At 49.6% G+C, this 20,175-nt stretch overlaps 2 protein-coding genes across 2 annotated transcripts in view; both read right to left on the bottom strand.

Moving 5' to 3' along the window:
* PLEKHG5 (pleckstrin homology and RhoGEF domain containing G5) overlaps positions 1–8,455 on the bottom strand; it is a 56,777-nt gene extending 48,322 nt beyond the window's left edge. The window contains exon 1 of the mRNA XM_028487913.1: positions 8,396–8,455. The gene's annotated coding sequence lies outside the window, so the exon portion shown is untranslated. The remainder of the gene's footprint in view (positions 1–8,395) is intronic.
* LOC102976721 (kelch-like protein 21) overlaps positions 4,891–20,175 on the bottom strand; it is a 55,687-nt gene continuing 40,402 nt past the window's right edge. The window contains exons 7-12 of the mRNA XM_024125553.3: positions 14,843–15,004; positions 14,357–14,654; positions 13,877–13,988; positions 10,718–10,895; positions 9,264–9,397; positions 4,891–8,670 (exon numbers count right to left, since the gene is read on the bottom strand). Coding sequence (XP_023981321.1) covers positions 8,521–8,670; positions 9,264–9,397; positions 10,718–10,895; positions 13,877–13,988; positions 14,357–14,654; positions 14,843–15,004 — 1,034 coding nt within the window. The 3' untranslated portion in view covers positions 4,891–8,520. The remainder of the gene's footprint in view (positions 8,671–9,263; positions 9,398–10,717; positions 10,896–13,876; positions 13,989–14,356; positions 14,655–14,842; positions 15,005–20,175) is intronic.

The following is a 20,175-nucleotide window of genomic DNA, read 5'->3' as shown; positions in this document are numbered from 1 at the left end:
TTTTTTTTTTTGGCCTCGCCACATGGCTTGCAGGATAGATTCCCCACCAGCGATTGAACCCAGGCCACGGCAGTGAAAGCCCAGAATCCTAACCACTAGGCAACCAGGAAACTCAAGGGCTAGTTTAAAAATTAAGGTATAGGGACTTCCCTGGTGGCTCAGTGGTTAAGAATCCGCCTGCCAATGCAGGGGACACGGGCTCAAGCCCTGGTCCGGGAAGATCCCACATGCCACGGAGCAACTAAGCCCGTGCGCCACAACTACTGAGCCTGTGCTCTAGAGCCCGCGTGCCGCAACTACTGAAGCTAGTATGCCTAGAGCCTCTGCTCTGCAGCAAAGAGTAGCCCCTGCTCACCGCAACTAGAGAAAGCCCGCGCATAGCAACAAAGACCCAACGTAGCCAAAAGATAAATAAATAAATTTATTAAAAAAAAAATTAAGGTATATCCATATGAACCATGAAGCCATTAAAAAGAATGAGGTAGGGCTTCCCTGGTGGCGCAGCGGTTGAGAGTCCGCCTGCCGATGCAGGGGAACCGGGTTCGTGCCCCGGTCTGGGAGGATCCCACATGCCGCAGGGCAGCTGGGCCCGTGAGCCACGGCCGCTGAGCCTGCGCGTCCAGAGCCCGTGCTCCGCAACGGGAGAGGCCACGGCGGTGAGAGGCCCGCGTACCGCAAAAAAAAAAAAAAACGAGGTAGATTTTCATGTATTGGCATTTTTAATGTCCAAAATATAGTATTAATTGGCAGAAGCAAATGCAAACACGCATATTTTCTTCAATTTCATTTCAACATTTTTACATAGACACATATTTAGGTATGTGCACTGTGTATATATTCATAGAAAAAAATCTGAAATGCAACTGGAAATAACAGAAAATCAGGACTTGTATCTTCATTATTTGTGTGCTGTTTGAGAATGAAAATGTATTATTTGTATAAGCAGAACAAAGTAAACACTGGCACACATGTGTGTGCATATGTACATATATATAAATAAATTCATACGCTAATTTAAAGGGCTTAAACAATCAATCACCTTTCACCTGCATTGTTGTAAAAGCCTCCTGATTCTTCGGCTCTTTATTTGCCATGTTCTCCTTCTCAAACTCCCCCAAACCCACTCTCCAAACTGCTATCGAAAAGGATTTTCTTTTTTTTTTTTTTTTTTTTTTTTTTTTTGCGGTACGCGGGCCTCCCTCTGTTGTGGCCTCTCCCGTGGCGGAGCACAGGCTTCGGACGCGCAGGCGCAGCGGCCATGGCTCACGGGCCCAGCCGGTCCGCGGCACGTGGGATCCTCCCGGACCGGGGCGCGAACCCGGTTCCCCTGCATCGGCAGGCGGACGCACAACCACTGCGCCACCAGGGAAGCCCTGAAAAGGATTTTCTTAAAATGCAAGTCAGAAAATGCTACCTACCCTGCTAAAAATGCTCAAACGCTCATCACCCCGAGGATGAAATCTGAAGTCCGCAAGACGCTCGGCCGCCCTCCCTATGGATTGACCTCTGCGCCGTCTCTTTAGCGCTCTCCCCTCCAGCAGCTCCTACCACCCCTCAGTCATCCCACTGACTGTCCCGGTCAGGCTGCCCAAAATGCCCTTTCTAGCTCCTGTTTTTCTCTCTTCCTGAAACGACCTTTCTACCCCTACTCTTTACCCCGCTGACTCCAGTTTATCCTTTAGGTGACGTCACTTCAGAAAATCCCCACGATTGGCGGTGTCGTAAGAGGAATCTTACGTGTGAACCTATTAACCCGCAATTGCTCCACTTAACGCACATCAAACTACTTTCCAATTTCCTGCTGACACGTCCGTGGCACTCATTAGTGAGATTCTAGAAGGATGGGCATGTATCTCGCTCACGACCATCTCCCCAGCCCCTGGCACAATGCCCAGTGATTAATGTGTCCGATAACTATTTGGCCATTGATTACACGAGGAACTATGACACACTGAAGCTTATTAAACTCTGCAACTTGGAAATACAGCAAAAGCAAAACTAGTTGTCCTTTTTTTTTTTTCTTTTTTGGCTGCGCAGCGAGGCTTGTGGAATCTTAGTTCCCCGACCAGGGACTGAACCTGGTCCCTCAGCAGGGAAAGTGCAGAGTCTTAGCCGCTGGACCGCCAGGGAATTCCCACTAGTTGTCCTTCTACTGTCAAAGAAAAAAAAAAAAAAGAAAGAAAGAAAGAAAGAAAGAAAGGAAGAAAGAAAGAAAAAAAACAATAAAGGGCTTAAAGACACAATCAGGGAGGAATTCCCTGGTTGTCCAGCAAAGAAAAAAAAAAAAGAAAGAAAGAAAGAAAGAAAGAAAGGAAGAAAGAAAGAAAAAAAACAATAAAGGGCTTAAAGACACAATCAGGGAGGAATTCCCTGGTTGTCCAGTGGTTAGGACTCCGCACTTCCACTGCCACGGGCCAGGGTTCGATCCCTGGTCAGGGAACTAAGATCACACAAGCCGCATGCTGTGGCCAAAAAAAAATTTTTTTTAAATGACACAGTCAGGCTGAAACAGCACAGATGGCCATTCTCGGATGTCCATGTGGCAGCCATGATTTTGGGGACACCCCCCAAAAGGCCTAGAGCCCATATTTCACCCAAGCCTGGAAACAATCTCCCCCGGGTGAGTGAGCAGTGATGGACCTTGAGTTAACTGGACATCGGTCACCGGGGTTCGTGTATTAGGGTGACAGGCCCGCTAAGGTGAACGGCACACGTCCGTCTTACTCTCTGGCCGCTCAAGGCGGAGACCCCAGCGTGGTAGTTAAGCTTCACTGGGGGTGTGAGCCAGAGGAGGGCTACATCAGCAGCGCAGACCCTTCCTGGGGTGGAGACAACCCTGCAGTGAGGCCTGGGTGGGTGCTAGGAGTTCTGTGTGACTCACTGTCTGCTTCCTAAATCTGTCTTGGGCCGACCGTGGGGTTGGGGAGGAGGGGGAGCCAGATGAAGGTCCGGAATGAGGGCTCTTATGGGAGCACAGAGGGGTCAGTGGCTAACACACCCTCAGGCCGCTCCTCTTTGGCCAGGAATGGGGTGTTTCCCAGGCCAGGGCTCTGATTCTGGGGCGCCGGAAGGCTGTTTGATTCCATGAACGCCATTCCTGATCCCCTCCGCCAAAACGCGTCATGGCACAAATCAAAAGTGAACTTACGGATATTGACGGTTTAGGAGGAATGTCACAGCCCTTTTTGAGAGAGGTACAAAGGCACGGTTGGGAACCTATCCCTGACCATCCTGGCAATGGGGACACAACTTTAATGCACAAAACCGAAGGTTTCAAGGTCTGGGGGCCCCTTTCCCCCCAGACCTTCCACCTCCCAGGAGAGGAAGCTGGGGAGCAGCTTCCCCCCGCCCCCGACCCCGCCACTGGCCCCTCCGCGGCAGCTGCCAGTGGAATAGCTCTTCACATGGGACCCTGCTCTTTTCTTCTTTCAGGGATTGGAAGGCTGAAACCGAAAGCCTCCTTCTTCTGCCTTCTCAGAAGACAGGACACTATCTGTGCCTAGATCAGAGATGATGGCTAACGCTCACTGGGCGACCCCTGCCTTCGGTGCTCTCAAATTCATTAAATCACCACCGTGAAGGAGAAAATGCGGCCAGCCTGCAGGAGGGGTTCTTAAAGGGCCCAGGCAAATTCAGCAAGCAGCCCCTCCAAGACCCACGAAATCTCCTCTTCTCACTCTGTCGTCCACCCTCCTTTCTGGACCGAAGAGGAAGAAAACATACTCACAGCTTCCTGGACGAAGGCTGCGCCAGCCGCGAGGTGGAGACCCGTATTTTGTCAGGACTGAATTCACGTTTGACCTCTGGGGTGGTGGCACGTTGCCTGGCCCTTGAGCCACGTGCTCAAGTCCCTGTCCCTCTCTGCCCAGCTGCAGTCCCAACACTGGAGGGCTTCTCCCAGACTCAGCCCCAAGCTTAATTTCTCCAGCTGAATCGTCTGCACAGAAAACCACCGAGCTCTCAGCCCTGCCAATTCTCTTCTCCGACACAGGCCCCCTGGGCACTGTATATTTTAACGTATGGACTCTGTGGCCGCGGTTTGCACTGTTTCCTTGCTGGTGGTTTCCTCCCCTTGGATTTTCCATCCCCAAGTACCCATATGCTCCCTGGCACGCACTTCTCACACCGCTGGCTGCCTCAGAGGGTGCCTTCCCTCCTTTCCCAGAAAGCAGTGCCACGAAGACCCTCGTCTCTGCAATGCCAACAGCCAGCAGCAGCCCCCGGCTGGAATCCTCGGTCAGGAGGAAGGCCTGAAAGTTTGGTGGCTTCTTCCTGCCCGGCCGACATTCACAGCCCGGAGACGAGCCCGGGTCCAAAGCATTAGAAAAACCCAAAGCCACAGTCGGCTGAGCAGCACAGCAGCATCGGGGCCTGTCGCCACGGCAACCCTTGGCTTCCCAGCCCAACACATTGTCTGCCTGGCTCTGGCTCGGCTGTTTGCCGATTCCCAAGACTGCTTACTCAGCTCCCGGGATCTCCAGATTGGACCTGCTGCCCCTCAACCCCAAGTGCGGCCCCTTTCAGACCGCTCCCTCACCCCGCGGCCCACCCTCTGCCCCATGCTTTTCCTGGCAAAGCCCTGGAAATAACTAACTCAGCCAAGGCTTTCTGGAGGCCCTACCTCACGTGGCTCTTCCCCTACTGCACAGATGGCCCCCATATTTATTTTAGCCACTGTTCAGGCTTGGCCTGTCAGCCAAGTCTCGTTGCCTCTACCAGGCCCCACCCTGGGAGCGAGGGCCGAGGGGCTGAGCTCTCACTCTCGGAGAGGCGGTTACAGACACAGACCCCCGGCTTGCTGGCTAGCTTTCTTTCTGTTTGAACTCTTCTGGGAGCAAAATTCTTTTCCTTGCTAATATCCTCTCAGAGATAGTCCAGAAACGATTTAACTTACATACATGGGCCCAAAAGGAAAAACGAAGATGAACTCCCACTGGAGTTTATCCCGCTCAATGCCGAGACAGAGAAAAGGTGCCGGGCACTTGCTGGGGTTTCCTGTCTTCCCCACTCTGACACCCAGATTTCACTACCCCCTTTCGATGTTTTCCCCGTAATTTCTCCTAAACATTTAAATAATTTCCGAGAATAAAACGGTCTATCTATATACGTAACAAAATTACACAATTAAATTCACATTCTCAAAAATATTTAATGATACAGAAGTTCACATATTAAGTGAAAAGAGCTGGATAGAAACCATACGTACAGTTGGACACCAGTTTTATAAAACAAACACACACGTGCATTTTAGAAAAATACTGGACGAGACGGCATCACAGCGTCAACAGTGATTCCGTGGCGGTGGACGTCAGGATCATCTCCTACATGGGTGAACTGGTCACACAATTTTAAAGGCAGTTAGTGGGGTTTATGAGAAACCCCCAGGAGCGGGTGATCGGTGGAAGCCCTGGGCAGGCCCCGCAGCGGGAAGAACGGTGTTAAGGTAAACCTGCCCGGGGACCGCCGGGTAAGGTGGTTTCCAATGCCGACAGTTTCTGCTTCGCCCCAGTGTGACCGTGAGGGATACAATCGTGGTCCTGCCTTCTGGATTCACAACCCTTAGAGACAGGCCACATACTACGAGTTACTGCTTTGCCTGCTGTAGACGCGCCTCTCACCCTCCTCACGCAGGGGCCCCGAGGGAAGCGCTATCCGCCCATCTTAGAGGACACCGGCTCAGGTTAAATACAGCCTCAAAGCTACACTGCTGGCCAGTGGCCCAGCCAGAAGGTGAACTCAGAGCTCCAACATCAAAGCCTGCTGCCTTAACCACTACATGGCCTCGACCAAATCTACGGGAAACAACTACCAGATGCTTTAAGAATCACCACCCCACGTCCCTTGGTCCTCTCGCCGTCTGTCGGGCAGAAACCTGAGCGCCCGGGAGGGTGAGGACCCGCCTGTCACAGGGACCCCAGGAGCGGCAAGCAGCTCCCTCGCTTCAGCCGGGGCCCCACCACCCCCATGTCCTCTCTGGCCAGCTACTTCCAGGATTCGATTTTTCAAACACCAAGGCACCTCACTAGGCAGTTCACCGACCCGCCTCCCCTTTCCTAAGTCCTCAGTTCTAATCTGGGGTCTCAGAGGACACAGTGGTGTCTGCCCCCAAGGCCTATCGGGGGACAGATGGAAACAGAACTACCTTTCTTCACAAAATAAAATCAACCCTAGAATTGGAGAATCGTTTCATTTTCATGTCTACCTGTCCTGGAAACAGATCTAAAGAGCTGATTTTCAAGAACCACAAAATCAGTGACTAAGGGTTCTTGTTCTAAGTCATACGTTCCTTTAATTTTCTTAAAATAAGCATGTACTGCTTTAAAAATCACACACAGAAATGACTGAGTTTTTGTTACGAGCATCTCCAACGCAGAACTCTCACTACCCATCCTGAGCCATCAGACAGTGGAAATGACAGAAAGCCCAAACCATCGCCATTGATAAGCAAACACACCAGGGGGATGCACCGTTGCCAGTCTGACTGGCACACCTGGAGCTGACCACAGCGCCCTGTCTCCAGCATCCGTGGATGCTGACAAAGGCCTAGGCGGGCTCCTCGGCCATCTCCAGCCTCCGTATGGCCAGCTGACCAATGGCTGACAGCTCCCTCTAGCGGCAACGTTTGTTTTCTTTACCGATGGGGACTGAAGCCTGCAGCCTCAAAGGCCAGCAGGAAACAGGCTAAAGGCGAGCCTGGATTTAATGAAAACCCAAATGACAGGCCACCACTTGCTGCTAAAGACCTACAGTATTATTGTAAAGGTACAGGAACTTGGGAAGGAGGCAAAAAGTTGATGGTGGATTGTCTGTTAATAGTCTTTGCCAGGCCAAGAAAGAAAACCACGTACGAGTTAAATTTAGATATAAATAAGAAGCAACTAAGAAGCTAGACATTGGGGTGGGGGCCGTGGGATGAACTGGGCGATTGGGATGGACACGTAGACACTAATATGTATAAAATGGATAACTAATGAGAACCTGCTGTATAAAAAAATAAATAAAATTCAAAAAAAAAAGAAGCCCTTCCTGCAGGGCCCCCTTTGTTCCTCTGGTAGAAAGAATCACGGTAAATACGAGTCTCCGTATGCAGATTAAATGGTTCCCACAGCAAAAAAAAAAAAAAGCTAGACATTAAACGGTCTCTAGGGTATCACACCTGATCCTGGATGGTGACAAGGGCTCTACGAGATGAGAAGCCACATGAGTACTTAAGACAATGAATGACAGTCAACGCTTTAAAGGATCGTAAACGTTAAAACCCACACATCCTAATAGTTGTCCTTCAACACATTCTGCTAGGAAGCTGGAATTCACAACACCAGTTTGAAAGGCTGCCTCAGCGTCCTAAACGCAGAAATGGTGACCTGACCTGGCTGTCCTGATTGTTTACCAAAACCACTTCCAACCTGGGAGGTTAAAGAATCCTGACCACCAGGGAGAAGATGGAGTTCCATCGCTGGCCCCCAACCCCTGGGAGAACAGCACCATCACCGACACAGAGTTCAGGCCCAGCCACCAAGCCCAAGAGCATGAGCTGCTCCCCCGGTCCTTCTTCCAAACAGCCTAGTGTCCGGCTCTGACCATCGTGTGTGGTTTTTTTGTTTTCTGGGGTTTTTTTTGCGGCACGCGGGCCTCTCACTGTTGTGGCCCCTCCCGTTGCGGAGCACAGGCTCCGGACGCGCAGGCTCAGCGGCCACGGCTCACGGGCCCAGCCGCTCCGCGGCACGTGGGACCCTCCCGGACCGGGGCACGAACCCGCGTCCCCAGCGTCGGCAGGCAGACTCTCAACCACTGCGCCAGCAGGGAAGCCCCATTGTGTGTTTTTAATTTCAGATGCGAAGTCAATTAGGACAAATCTGGTTTTAAAGAGGCCCCAAAATAGGCTTCCTAGATTTGAGAGCATTTTTTCAGCATCAGATTTTAAAAAGGAAGAAGAAGGGCTCTGGAGTCAAACTTTTATCTCTGAAACCTTGATTAACTTTAACAGACCAAACAGAGGCTTAAGCCTTGGCCCACATGCATGGAAGGGGCTGGAGACCATCCAACGAGCAGGGATGGGAATGCCCCCGCCCCGGCCCGGGGCAGGGACCACAGGGCGCCACCATATTCCCTTATGCTCTCCATCCTGCTGGCCAGCCTGCCTTCCCCCTTGGGACGTTTCTGTGGCTCCCGTTACTCTATTTTTATCCAGATGCCAACAACCAGGTCCTGGAAAAACTTTATGAGGAATCTACCACGTTCTTTCTGTTTCGATGGCGCACAAACTTTTCCCTGCTGCTTTACTCCCTTAGAAAATAAAACAGAAGACTAGGGCAAACCTCTAGGTCATGTCGACTTAAGAACAGACTTAAATGCACTCTAAACATATCCACGAGTTATGCAGCAAACACTGCACCTTTTGCTACGTAAGCGCGCCGTTCCGTTCGTGGCCACAGAACCCCATCAGTCCGCTGGTGCTAGCCTGGAGACAGAGTCAAGCTCTCGGTAGAAAAGGTCCTTCCCTTATTAAGAACATCAGGATCAGTTTGTTTTTCGATAGAATTTAGGTTTGGGGTGTACTTTCTCTTTACGTGTTTCCTCAATTTCTCTTGCTCCAATTTTCTCTGATGCTCCAGGAAGTTTAAAATTATAATCTGTTGTGATGTAAGGTATCGTCCCTTCGAGCCCACGCTGAAATGGAAACGCGGAGAAAATACTTCAAATCCAGCCAAGACAGAAGACAGTGTTAAAAGTGAGGGTCTGAGGAAGGTCCTCTCACTCCTAAGACACTTGGCTCCCCTCCCCTGGAAGGGCCCACTTACAATTCAACCCCACAAACACATCAAACAGCACGAGAATGAGGGGGGACTTCTCTCTCAAACCGGCAGAACGAGCCGGTGGGAGGGGACACTGGTGCCTCCACAGCTGCCTGCAGGTCCTGCCATTTGGTTTGGGACCACACGGATGCCCTCGGCCAACGTGACCCTCCATGGCCTTCCCGCGGGGACCCCTGAAGACTGTCTTCAGGGAGGGCTCATCATGCGGATGCCACCTCTGCTCTTTTCTCGCACGTCTGCAGTGACGGCTCCACCACGGGGCTCCTGGCCGTGCGTGCTGGCGACTCTGGGCCCCGAACCTTTAGGCCACGCTGACACACCACCACGGAGTGTAAGCTTCCCAAACAATAACCTGCTCCCGTGACTCTCGCCCCGACTTCAGGCCCCCACTCTCTACTGTGGACACGGCCAGCGAGCTCCAGGGCTGCCCCCGGGGGCCGTACTCACCTGGCTCTTGAGAACACACTGTGGAATGGAAATGGTTCCAACCAGCAGACAGTTCACGTTTCGTAGCTCTTCCGGGGGCACAGGAGTAAGGATGTGGTAAAGCCTCTTCTCCATGTCGATCCCTCTACAGATTCCTTGAAAGACACAAAACACACAAAAATCACCCTTTCTGGAAGATATCAAACTTCCCCACCACTCAGAATTGTAGAATGGCTTTTAAAATAAGAGTTTCAACTTCAACTGTGTTTTGCTTTGAAAATACAAAGTGGCATATTTGACTATCTGAAGACTCTCTGTACCCTTCTCCTTGTTCAGCTGTGAGAAACCAAAGTCCTACACTGTCTTAACTAAGGTGCACCTGGGCCAGGGAGAAACCCCCCAGTGGGGAACGCAAAGATGACTGTCTCTCCCCATCACCAATCCCTTCTTTACGGTCTGTACTAAAGCATACGAGTTCTGTGGAAATGCTTTTGAGAAGTTCAGTGCTGTATAAATCGAGAACACATGTTAACTAAGGGTTTTGCTAATCTTGAGGTGTGTAGGCCCAGCCCCCTCCAGAAGTATATACACTGGCAGTTACTGATCTTAGTGAGCCGGGGGCCGATCCCGTGAGGCAGGTTCGATGAGGGAGGCAGGGGCCCAAGGCCGCCAGGCGCCACGGGGCCGGGTCCCCATGCTGGACCTGTGCGAAGGGACGCACCAGGATGCAGTGTGATCTCGTATGGGCTCAGATCACCCCTGACCGTGGGGAGTCCAGTTACACAGCCTTTCCACTAGTCCAGGGCAAGAAATGAGACGGGCATGGTGAGAAGAGATGAGATGGAGGAGTCTGACATTCTGAAAATGAAACTACCAGGCCTGCGCGTGGGTTGGATGTGGAGAATGAAAGCAAGGGGGTGCCAAGGAGGACCCAGGGGCCTGACCCAAACACCAGAGTAAATCTTCAAAGGACTGTTCATGGCCTGGGAACTGGGGATGGTGTGGGCTAGGAGGAGGAGATTTGGGGAGAACATCAGGGAAGGGGTAGAGGGACCCATCGGGACTCAGTTTGGGACCCAGGTCTTAGGTGCCAGTGAGACATCCAGGTGGAGAAGTGCAGTGGTCACATGGGCTTGGAGCTCCGACGCACCGTTGTGCTGGAGAGACCCCACGGACGTCAGCCTAAGATGGACGTAGAGCCCCAGCAGTGGGTGGGAGGGCCCACGGAAAACATGTCAGATGAGAAGGAGGCCGTGAGCAGGCTCTTAGGAATCTTGGAGGAGCTGGCAGGAGAAGCAGAGAAATAACCGCCTCCTTCCTGCCCTCCAGCCCGCAAAGTAGGCTATACAGAAGACAGAGAAGCTCTCTGGCCACTCCAGCCAAATGACAGCGACAAGGTCAAGCCCAGCCATCTAGAGTTGAAGAAGCGGGTCAATTTCAGTAGGTTTACAGACAGGTGTCCCTCTCAGACTCACCAAACCCCAAACAATCACAGATGGGCGTCTGGGCAAGCAGGATGGGCCCGCTTGCATATCCTCTGACATCATCCAGGATCTTGCAAAGCCCAACCCAGCTGGCATTCACAGCGTATAATATATGGGTAGGAGCGACATCAGCGTGGATAATCCGGAGTGCGACGGCATTGAAAGGGACCTGAAAGATACGTGCGCATCCCCCTCTATGAATTCTACTTGAAAGACTACTTTTCATTTTTACAAGCTGACTCGCCAGCTATCTGAAGATCTATCTGCCAAACCACCTACCACGAAATATCTAAACAGAATGGAAACACCAACCAGCATCTGTTTAGTGCTTCACTGTTCTAATACAGAGAACCTAGGAAACTTAACACAAAGCTCCTGTATACCAGGAATACCTGCTAGAAATCTAAACTGAACGCCTGGAACTTTGTCTACAGAGACACATGAGATGCAAGTTTGGAGACATCCTACATGAGCTGAAGTTGAGGGAGGGAGACTATGAAAACCCGTCATTGAGAGGTCTCCTGATGGGAGAAAGTAAAAATCCATTCAGTGAGAAAAAGCCTCCATTCACTCCCTAATTTAACTATTGCAATAAGAAAAATGGATTGCATTCCCAGAGCATGAGGTAAATAACTACCTTTAACATGTAACTTTCTGGGTAATTTCAAACTTTTAAAGAAGAAAACCGTTTTTTTTTTGAACTTATTTTCTGGCTGCGCTGGGTCTCCGTTGCTGCACATGGGCTTTCTCTAGTTGCAAGGAGCGGGGGCTGCTCTTCGTTGCGATGTGCGGGGCTCAGCAGTTGTGGCGCACGGGCTCAGTTGCTCCGCGGCATGTGGGATCTTCCCGGACCAGGGCCCGAACCCGTGTCCCCCGCACTGGCAGGCGGATTCTCAACCACTGCGCCACCAGGGAAGTCCCCCTCACATTTGTTTTTGAAGCCTAAATAATATGTATAACAAAATGCTTTCTGGGGACTTCCCTGGTGGCGCAGTCGTTAAGAATCCGAGAAAACCGTTTTTTTTTTGAACTTATTTTCTGGCTGCGCTGGGTCTCCGTTGCTGCACATGGGCTTTCTCTAGTTGCAAGGAGCGGGGGCTGCTCTTCGTTGCGATGTGCGGGGCTCAGCAGTTGTGGCGCACGGGCTCAGTTGCTCCGCGGCATGTGGGATCTTCCCGGACCAGGGCTCGAACCCGTGTCCCCCGCACTGGCAGGCGGATTCTCAACCACTGCGCCACCAGGGAAGTCCCCCTCACATTTGTTTTTGAAGCCTAAATAATATGTATAACAAAATGCTTTCTGGGGACTTCCCTGGTGGCGCAGTCGTTAAGAATCCGCCTGCCAGTGCGGGGGACACGGGTTCGAGCCCTGGTCCGGGAAGATCCCACATGCCGCGGAGCAACTGAGCCCGTGCTCCACAACTACTGAGACTGCGCTCTAGAGCCCACGAGCCACAACTACTGAGCCCGCGTGCCACAACTACTGAAGCCCGTACACCTGGAGCCTGTGCTCTGCAACAAAAGAAGCCACCACAACGAGAAGCCCACGCACGGCAATGAAGAGTAGCCCCCGCTCACCGCAAGTAGAGAAAAGCCTGCGCAGCAATGATGACCCAATACAGCCAAATAAATAAAAATTTTAAAAAATTGTTAAGGGCTTCCCTGGTGGCGCAGCGGTTGAGAGTCCGCCTGCCGATGCAGGGGACACGGGTTCGTGGCCCGGTCCGGGAAGATCCCACATGCCGCGGAGCGCCTGGGCCCATGAGCCATGGCCGCTGAGCCTGCGCGTCCGGAGCCTGTGCTCCGCAACGGGAGAGGCCACAACAGTGACAGGCCCGCTTACCGCAAAAAAAAAAAAAAAAAAAAAAATCTAAAATTCCATTTATAGTTTTATCCCTTTGGTTTAAGTCTTGAAAGGCCACAACAGTGACAGGCCCGCTTACCGCAAAAAAAAAAAAAAAAAAGTTAAAAACACAAATGTGAATTTGTAACAAAAGGCAGTTTAAATTACTGGCAGGTAAGTTTCACGTTCAGTTATAGAGCATCACCAAGTGAGTAAACTGCAGTAAATCAACCAAAACGCCATTAAACCAACTGCCTTAGGTTCTTCAGTGGAGGTGACTTGGATGCCTGGAGCCAATCTCTGCATCAGGCTCAGGAAACGCATCCTTGCCCCCGGGGTCACGGCCCCTGCCTGTGCGACCTCAGGCCCACGTGTCCACCTGGCTGTGCCCGGTTTTCTCCGCTGTAAGCGGGGTCTGTACCAGCACCCTCCCAGCAGGCTGCTACCCCAGGTGACGTGCTCGGCAGAGCGCGTGGCACAGCGGTGCTCGGCACTGCACAGGTCACACAGCAGAGCCGAGTACCCTGGGCTCTAGAGTCAGGCCGCCTGGGCGCCAGTCCCGGCCCAAACTTCTACTATGGCCCTTTGGGCAGGCTGACTCAGTGCCCCTGGCCTCAGTTCTGCCATCTGTAAAGTGGGGATAATAACAGCACCTCGGTGAGTTAAGGAGTTAACCCAGGCTTAGAAGAGAGCACAGCGCAGGGTGAGCACCTAGAAATGCTACCTGTTGCTGTTTTATTCTGTCATCATTTGGAATCCTAACGTTACGGTAGTTTCTTCCCAAATGAATTCTTCAGAGGCTGGAATCCAAGATGCGTATACCCTAGTGCCAGAATCTGCTTGTGACGATATCTGAAACGGTTTAAGAGTGTTCTCCGGGTGCCAGGCCCTGCTGTGAGCGCTCGTGAAATCTGCACAAGCGTTCTGCGAGGTCTGGCACCGCTGTTCCCAGGCGAGAGCCCAAGCTGCACACAGCCAGTCAGTGCAAGGGCGGAGATGGGCTGCCAGGGTGTAATACCAGCGCCACCTCCGGTATTAGTAGAACATTCTTCGCCAGGACGGAAGCAGAGTCGGGCCCAGCACAGCAGTGAAGAGCCCGGCTCTGGAGCTGGGCTGCCTGGGTCTGCGGCCAGCTGTGGCACTCACGCTGGATCACTCAGCGCCCATCTGTAAAACGGGGACAGTCACCAAACCTACACCATAGGGCTGCCCTGAGGACTAAATGAGTGAGGCGTGTTCTTGGCACACAGGAAGCCACAGGCGTGTTTAAGTAACCCAAATAAAGAAAATTCCAAGAGTTCAGATCACCTGATAGGGCGTCAGACCATGTAAGGGACACAGTGGCTTTGGCACTGGGGGCTGCAGCTGGCCAAGGTAACTCAGCACTGCCAACTCGCGAAGGACTTTGTTATGTGATTCTCTGAAAAGTAAATCACAACGAGGTAAACAGAGATTTAACCTTACAGGCCCACCTCCCACTAGAGACATCACACAGATCCTATGCACACAGCCCACGTTCCAACCTTAGCATCTGCAGACCCTGCCCTTCCATAAACCCCCTGGAAATCCTTTAAGTCAAAGCCCCTGGCAAGCAGACCTGAAGGCCAATTCTCGATGTTTCCACTGGGAAACTAACCACTCAGAAAATAACTGACTCTCCTTCATAAGTAGACAGCTATGACAGAGATCTGAAAAATTTTAGAGGACGATTCCTTTGAAGGAATTGAGGACAGAAGGCCTTGTAAGACTGAAGAAAACTAACTTCTCCAGCCATGATGCTTTGCCTACCTATTTCTTGGAGTTTTTCCAGACACAAACTCCGACTTAACGGACATCAGTTTGTATCCAGTAAACAGAACTGGATTCTCCTTTTCTTCGTCAGCAAATTCCAAATTGTCTGCAAATTCTGCCAGGTGGAATCCTCTGTTTCTGACTCTGGACGTGCTCTTTGTGTACAAGCCGTCCATGTCGTCCACGTAGCTTGGGCTGAGGTCTGGCATGTACCTACCCCGGTCGGAGCTGAACTGAACGACGTGGCTGGGCGACAGCAGTCGGATCAGGTCAATAAGAAGCAGGAGACCCTGGTCTATGAGGAAGGAGACCACGGGAGCACAGTCAGTGCACAAAGAGGCGACGCACTCCTGCAAGAAGCTGGACTGCTTCTGAGACAAGGAATCGCCCCCAAACCGGGCTTCGGCACTAATGTCTGGAAGCCACGCACTTATCCCCACTGCCCAACCCTCCCGCCCAACCCATGTGCCTCCGCGGGCTCACCTGCCACCCAGCCCATCGTGTTGACGATAAGAGGGGACTCTCTCTTGTACGAGCTGAACACATACTTTATTATCTCAATATAATTTTCAAAGTTGTTTTTACAAGAAGGCTTCCCATAATAGACCATTTTCTGGGGTGTCCTCTGGTGGGTGAAAGGTGGTCCTAAGAAGATAAAGGTGAGAGTCATCCATCCGGGAGAACCTAAGAGGTGGCGAGGGTTTTGGTCCAGCCACCGTCACTGACAAAGCTCCTCAGGAAATCCGAGCCCGTCCTACCACTAGGAATAGCTGTGCTCCTACTTTCGGAAGTCTAAGCTTTCAACTTCATACAAAGACACGCTCACGATTACATACACAGTTAACCCCAACTAAGTCCTAATACAGCCACTCATTCAACAAACATTTACTGAACACCTACTGAATGCTGGGCATTGTCCTAGATACTTAGGACATTTCTGTGAACTGAACAAACATCCCTACAGGGCTTACACCCTAAGGAAACGACAATTAATAACAGCAGCAGTCACCTGTTGGACTACAGTACTTACTATGTCCTACGTATGCTAAACACACAGTCTCTAGCTTTCACAAACACCCTGTGAGACAGGTAGCATTGCTTTCCCCATTTTTACAGACAAGGAAATTGAGGAAGAGATTAACTTGACCAAGGTCACACAGCTAGTAGAAATCAGCTGGACTTGAACTCAGGTGGTCCAGCTCCAGAGCTGATATTCCCTAATCACAACAGCAGTCTGTCCATCCCCTCTGGCTGGGGCCAGCGCCCACAGCAGACAGGTGGCCAGGACGACGTCACAACACAGTTGGCGGGGCGAGGGCCTTGGTCAATGTGGTTGGGGCGAGGCCGCCTGGGAAAGAGCTGGCGCGGCTCCCCTCCAGGTCGGGGCCAGGGGATTCGGGGCAGCCCACAACAGAGAGGGTGGCCTGCGTAGTCGAGGGACTAAGCAAATACAAGGGGAATGAGCAAATATGTAAATATACTGAGAATAACGGCAGCCAGGTTCTTACCATCAGAGAAGGAACTTATAAATATGGAAGGGGGAAGGCTAACTAGAATGAACCCTGGGTGCTAGATTAGAATCGGAATGATCAGTGCAAGGAACTCCCTGGCGGTCCAGTGGTTAGGACTCCACGCTTCCACTGCAGGGGGCCCAGGTTCGATCCCTGGTCGGGGAACTAAGATCCCGCAAGCCACGTGGTATGGCCAAAAAAAAAAAAAAAAAAAAAAAAAAGATCAGTGCAAACTCACGGCTCTTAATAAACAGAAAGATACAGAAAGACATAGAAATATGTGTGTGTACATATATGTGCACACACACATATTATATACGTACATACATGACATACGTGGGTTTAAGCATATGCATATTCCCTAACTCTGTCCACGGAGGGGATCTAGAAGAAATGACACCCAGAAGAAGATAAAAATAGCATACCTAGTTACAGTGGAAAACCCTGGCAAACACTATCTTAACCAACTGATCAAAGCTAACATGTCTGGCAACAGGACAAACTGACAGCATGTTGATATGACACACGGAGAACAGCGTCACTTCTAAATCGAACCACGGGGGAGCCTACAAACGTACCCTTCAAACTGTCAAGGTCATAAAAGATAAGAAAAGCCGGAGGAACTGTTCCAGACTAAAAGGGACTAAAGGTTTGTAAGTACACACCGGGCCTACACAGATAATTGGAACAGTGGACAAAATCGAGTAACCACGCTGTAGCAATGTTACTATCCTGTTTTTGGTGGTTGTATTATGATTACACAGCAGTGTCCTTGTTTTTAGAGATACCCACTGAAATACTAAGGGATAAAAAAGGAAAAAAAAGCAAGTGAAATAGAGAAAATGTAAAAGAGGAACAATGAAACCAGCTAAAGAGCCAAGTCTAAACAGTTTTTTTTTTTGGCTGCGCCGTGTGGCTTGCGGGATCTCAGTTCCCAGACCAGGGATGAACCCAGGCCATGGCAGTGAAAGCCCAGAATCCTAACCACTAGGCCACTAGGGGACTCCCCTAAACAATTTTTTTTTTTAACATCTTTATTGGAGCATAATTGCTTTATTGTAATGGTGTGTTCGTTTCTGCTTTATAACAAAGTGAATCAGCTATACATATACAGATATCCCCATATCTCCTCCCTCTTGCGTCTCCCTCCCACCCTCCCTATCACACCCTAAACACGTATTTTTGAGAAAGCTGTTAAAATAAAGTAAATGTGTTTAAAAATTCTCACTGACTAAAAGCGTGTTAAATCGCTACTATATCTAGCAACCTAACGTGATACCGTCTGCTTCCTTTAAAAATCAACTTAACAGAAGTCACACAATTAACTGAACAGAAACAGAAAAAGTTATTTGACAAAATCCAACATCCTTCCATGATAAAAAACATTCCACAGACTAGGAATAGAAGACAACTTCTTCAGCCTGACAAAGGTAAACTGAAAAAGCCACAGCTAACATTTTGCTTAATGGTAAAAGACTGGATGCATTACCTCCAAGATCAGGAACAAGAAAACGATGTTTACTTTCTATTCAACATTGTATTAAAGGTTCTAGCCAGAGCTGCCAGACAAGAAAAAGAAATAAAAGGCATCCAACTTGGAAATGAAGAGATAAAACTACCTCTATTCACAGATGACATGATCTTATATATAGAAAATCCCAAAGAATTCACAAGAATGCTACTAGAGGTAATAAAGGAATTCAGCAAAGTTGCAGGGCACAAGATCAAAACACAAAAGTCAGTTATGTTTCTACACACCAGCAATTAGCAATATGAAAAGGAAATTAGAATAGCAATTCCATTTACAATAACTAAAAGAATTAAATCCTCAGGAATAAATCTAACCAAGGAGGTAAAATACTGCTTAAATAAATTAAAAAGGGAGTTTCCCTGGTGACGCAGTGGTTAAGAATCCGCCTGCCCATGCAGGGGACACGGGTTCGAGCCCTGGTCCAGGAAGATCCCACATGCCGCGGAGCAGCTTGGCCCGTGCACCCCAGCTGCTGAGCCTGCGCTCTAGAGCCCGCGAGCCACAACTACTGAGCCCGCGCACCTAGAGCCCGTGCTCCGCTACGAGAGAAGCCACCGCAATGAGACGCCCGTGCACTGCAACAAAAGGCAGCCCCCGCTCGCCGCAACTAGAGAAAGCCCACGTGCAGCAACGACGACCCAACGCAGCCAAAGATAAACAAATTAATTTATTAATTTAAAAGGTGGGTAAAGGACTAAACTAGGCGTTTCTCCAAAGCAGATGTACAGATGGCCAATAAGCATGTGAAAAGATGCTCGACGCCATTAGTCGTTAGGGAGATGCAGATCAAGACCAAAGAGAGATACCACTCACCACATCCACAAGAAAGGTCACAATTAAAATAACAAAAATTGGGACTTCCCTGGTGGTCCAGTGGTTAAGAATCCGCCTTCCAATGCAGGGGACACGGGTTCGAGCCCCGGTTGGAGAACTAAGATCCCACATGCCGTGGGGCAACTAAGCCCGCGCGCTCCACAGCCTGCGTGCCACTACTTTGTTCAAGATCACAATAGGCAGAAAATGAAAACAATCCAAGTGTCCATCAGCAGTTAAAAGGATAAACAAAATGTGATGTAATGGAATAATTTTCAGCCATAAGAAGGAACTACTTTTGGACATATGCTACAATATGAACAGACCCTAAAACCTTTATGCTTAGTGAAAAAAGCCTGACACAGAAGGACAAATATTGCATGATTCCACTTATATGAGGTGCCTAAATTAGGCAAATTCATAGGGACCGAAAGGAGGCTAGTGGTCCCTAGGGGCTGTGGGGGACTGGGGTGGGGAATGGATTATTTGTTTAATAGGTACAGCATTTCAGTTTGGGACAGTGAAAAAGTTTCGGAGGTAGATAGTGGTGATGGTTATACAACACTATGAATGTATTTAATGCCACCGAACTGTACACATGAATAGTTAAAATGATAAATATCATATTACGTATATTTTTGTATTAAAAAAAAGCAGTGTGGGAGTTCCCTGGTGGCCTAGTGGTTAGGATTCCAGGCTTTCACTGCCGTGGCCCGAGTTCAGTCCCTGGCTGGAGAACTGAGATCTTGCAAAGCCTTAAGGCAAAGCCAAAAAAAAAACCGGCAATGTGGGACTCTGATTTGGCTTCTGAAACGTAAAAAGGATGTTAGTAGGATAACCGATGAACTCCGAAAAAAGATCTATAGATTAGTTAATAGTATTATATCAGTGTCAATTTCTTGCTTTAGATCATTGTATAGGGTTATATAAGATGTTAATATTACTGAAAAGGGTTTCCAATTTACATAAAATAAAATGGATGGGAGATCCATTTACCAAAATGGAACCCTAGAAAGGTATTACTGGGCTTTTGTTTTTGTTTTTTTGAGGCTAGAGGAATAGTTACGGGAAGACCATGAGTTTGGGAGTGGGGGAGATCGTTCCTTTTTTATATTTTATACTTTTGTATTCTTTGAATTTTTTTTTTAAACAATACTTCTTTTTTTTGATTTCTTATTTATTTTATTTATCTATCCTTGGCTGCTTGGCCCGGTTGGGTCTTCGTTGCTGCGTGCGGACTTTCTCCAGTTGCGGCGAGCAGGGAATACTCTTCATTGTGGTGCACGGGCTTCTCATTGCGGTGGCTTCTCTTGTTGCGGAGCACGGGCTCTAGGCGCGCGGGCTTCAGTAGTTGCGGCTCGTGGGTTCAGTAGTTGTGGCTCGCGGGCTCTAGAGCGCAGGCTCAGTAGTTGTGGCGCGCAGGCTCCGCAGCATGTGGGATCTTCCCGGACCAGGGCTCGAACCGGTGTCCCCTGCATTGGCAGGCGGATTCTTACCCACTGTGCCACAAGGGAAGCCCTCTTTGAACTTTTCGTATCATTACTTTCGCACTGTATAAAACCAAGACATTTAAGAAGTATATAATACATACCTAGAACTGGTTCTGTAACATTAAGTAGAGAAATGCAACCCGGCGGAGTAAATTCTGTCTGTCCCAGATCACATTCCAAATAGTCAATGCAGGATATACTGAAAATTTAAAAGAAAGAAAGAAAATCTTAACTAGTTTTACGGCGCCCAAAGGGTAAATCAGATTGTAAAGATTTCATGCGATGCACAGGCATAATCCACCCTATGCAGCCTCGTAGGTAGCACGCTCCAAAGACGACAACCAACACAGAAGAACGGTAAAGAGAAAATGGGGCGCAGGCAAGGCCACAGTGTCCACTCATTATCTGGATAAAACTTTGCCTTTCTTAACGTTTTGTTTTTTAAATACAACAGAATTTATCCCTACCCTG

This window comes from Physeter macrocephalus, chromosome 3, assembly GCF_002837175.3.
Source record: "Physeter macrocephalus isolate SW-GA chromosome 3, ASM283717v5, whole genome shotgun sequence".
In the NCBI taxonomy this organism is placed as follows: domain Eukaryota; kingdom Metazoa; phylum Chordata; class Mammalia; order Artiodactyla; family Physeteridae; genus Physeter; species Physeter macrocephalus.
The sequence above is the reverse complement of the archived record's forward strand: the minus strand, read 5'-3'. Positions and strand labels throughout refer to the sequence as shown.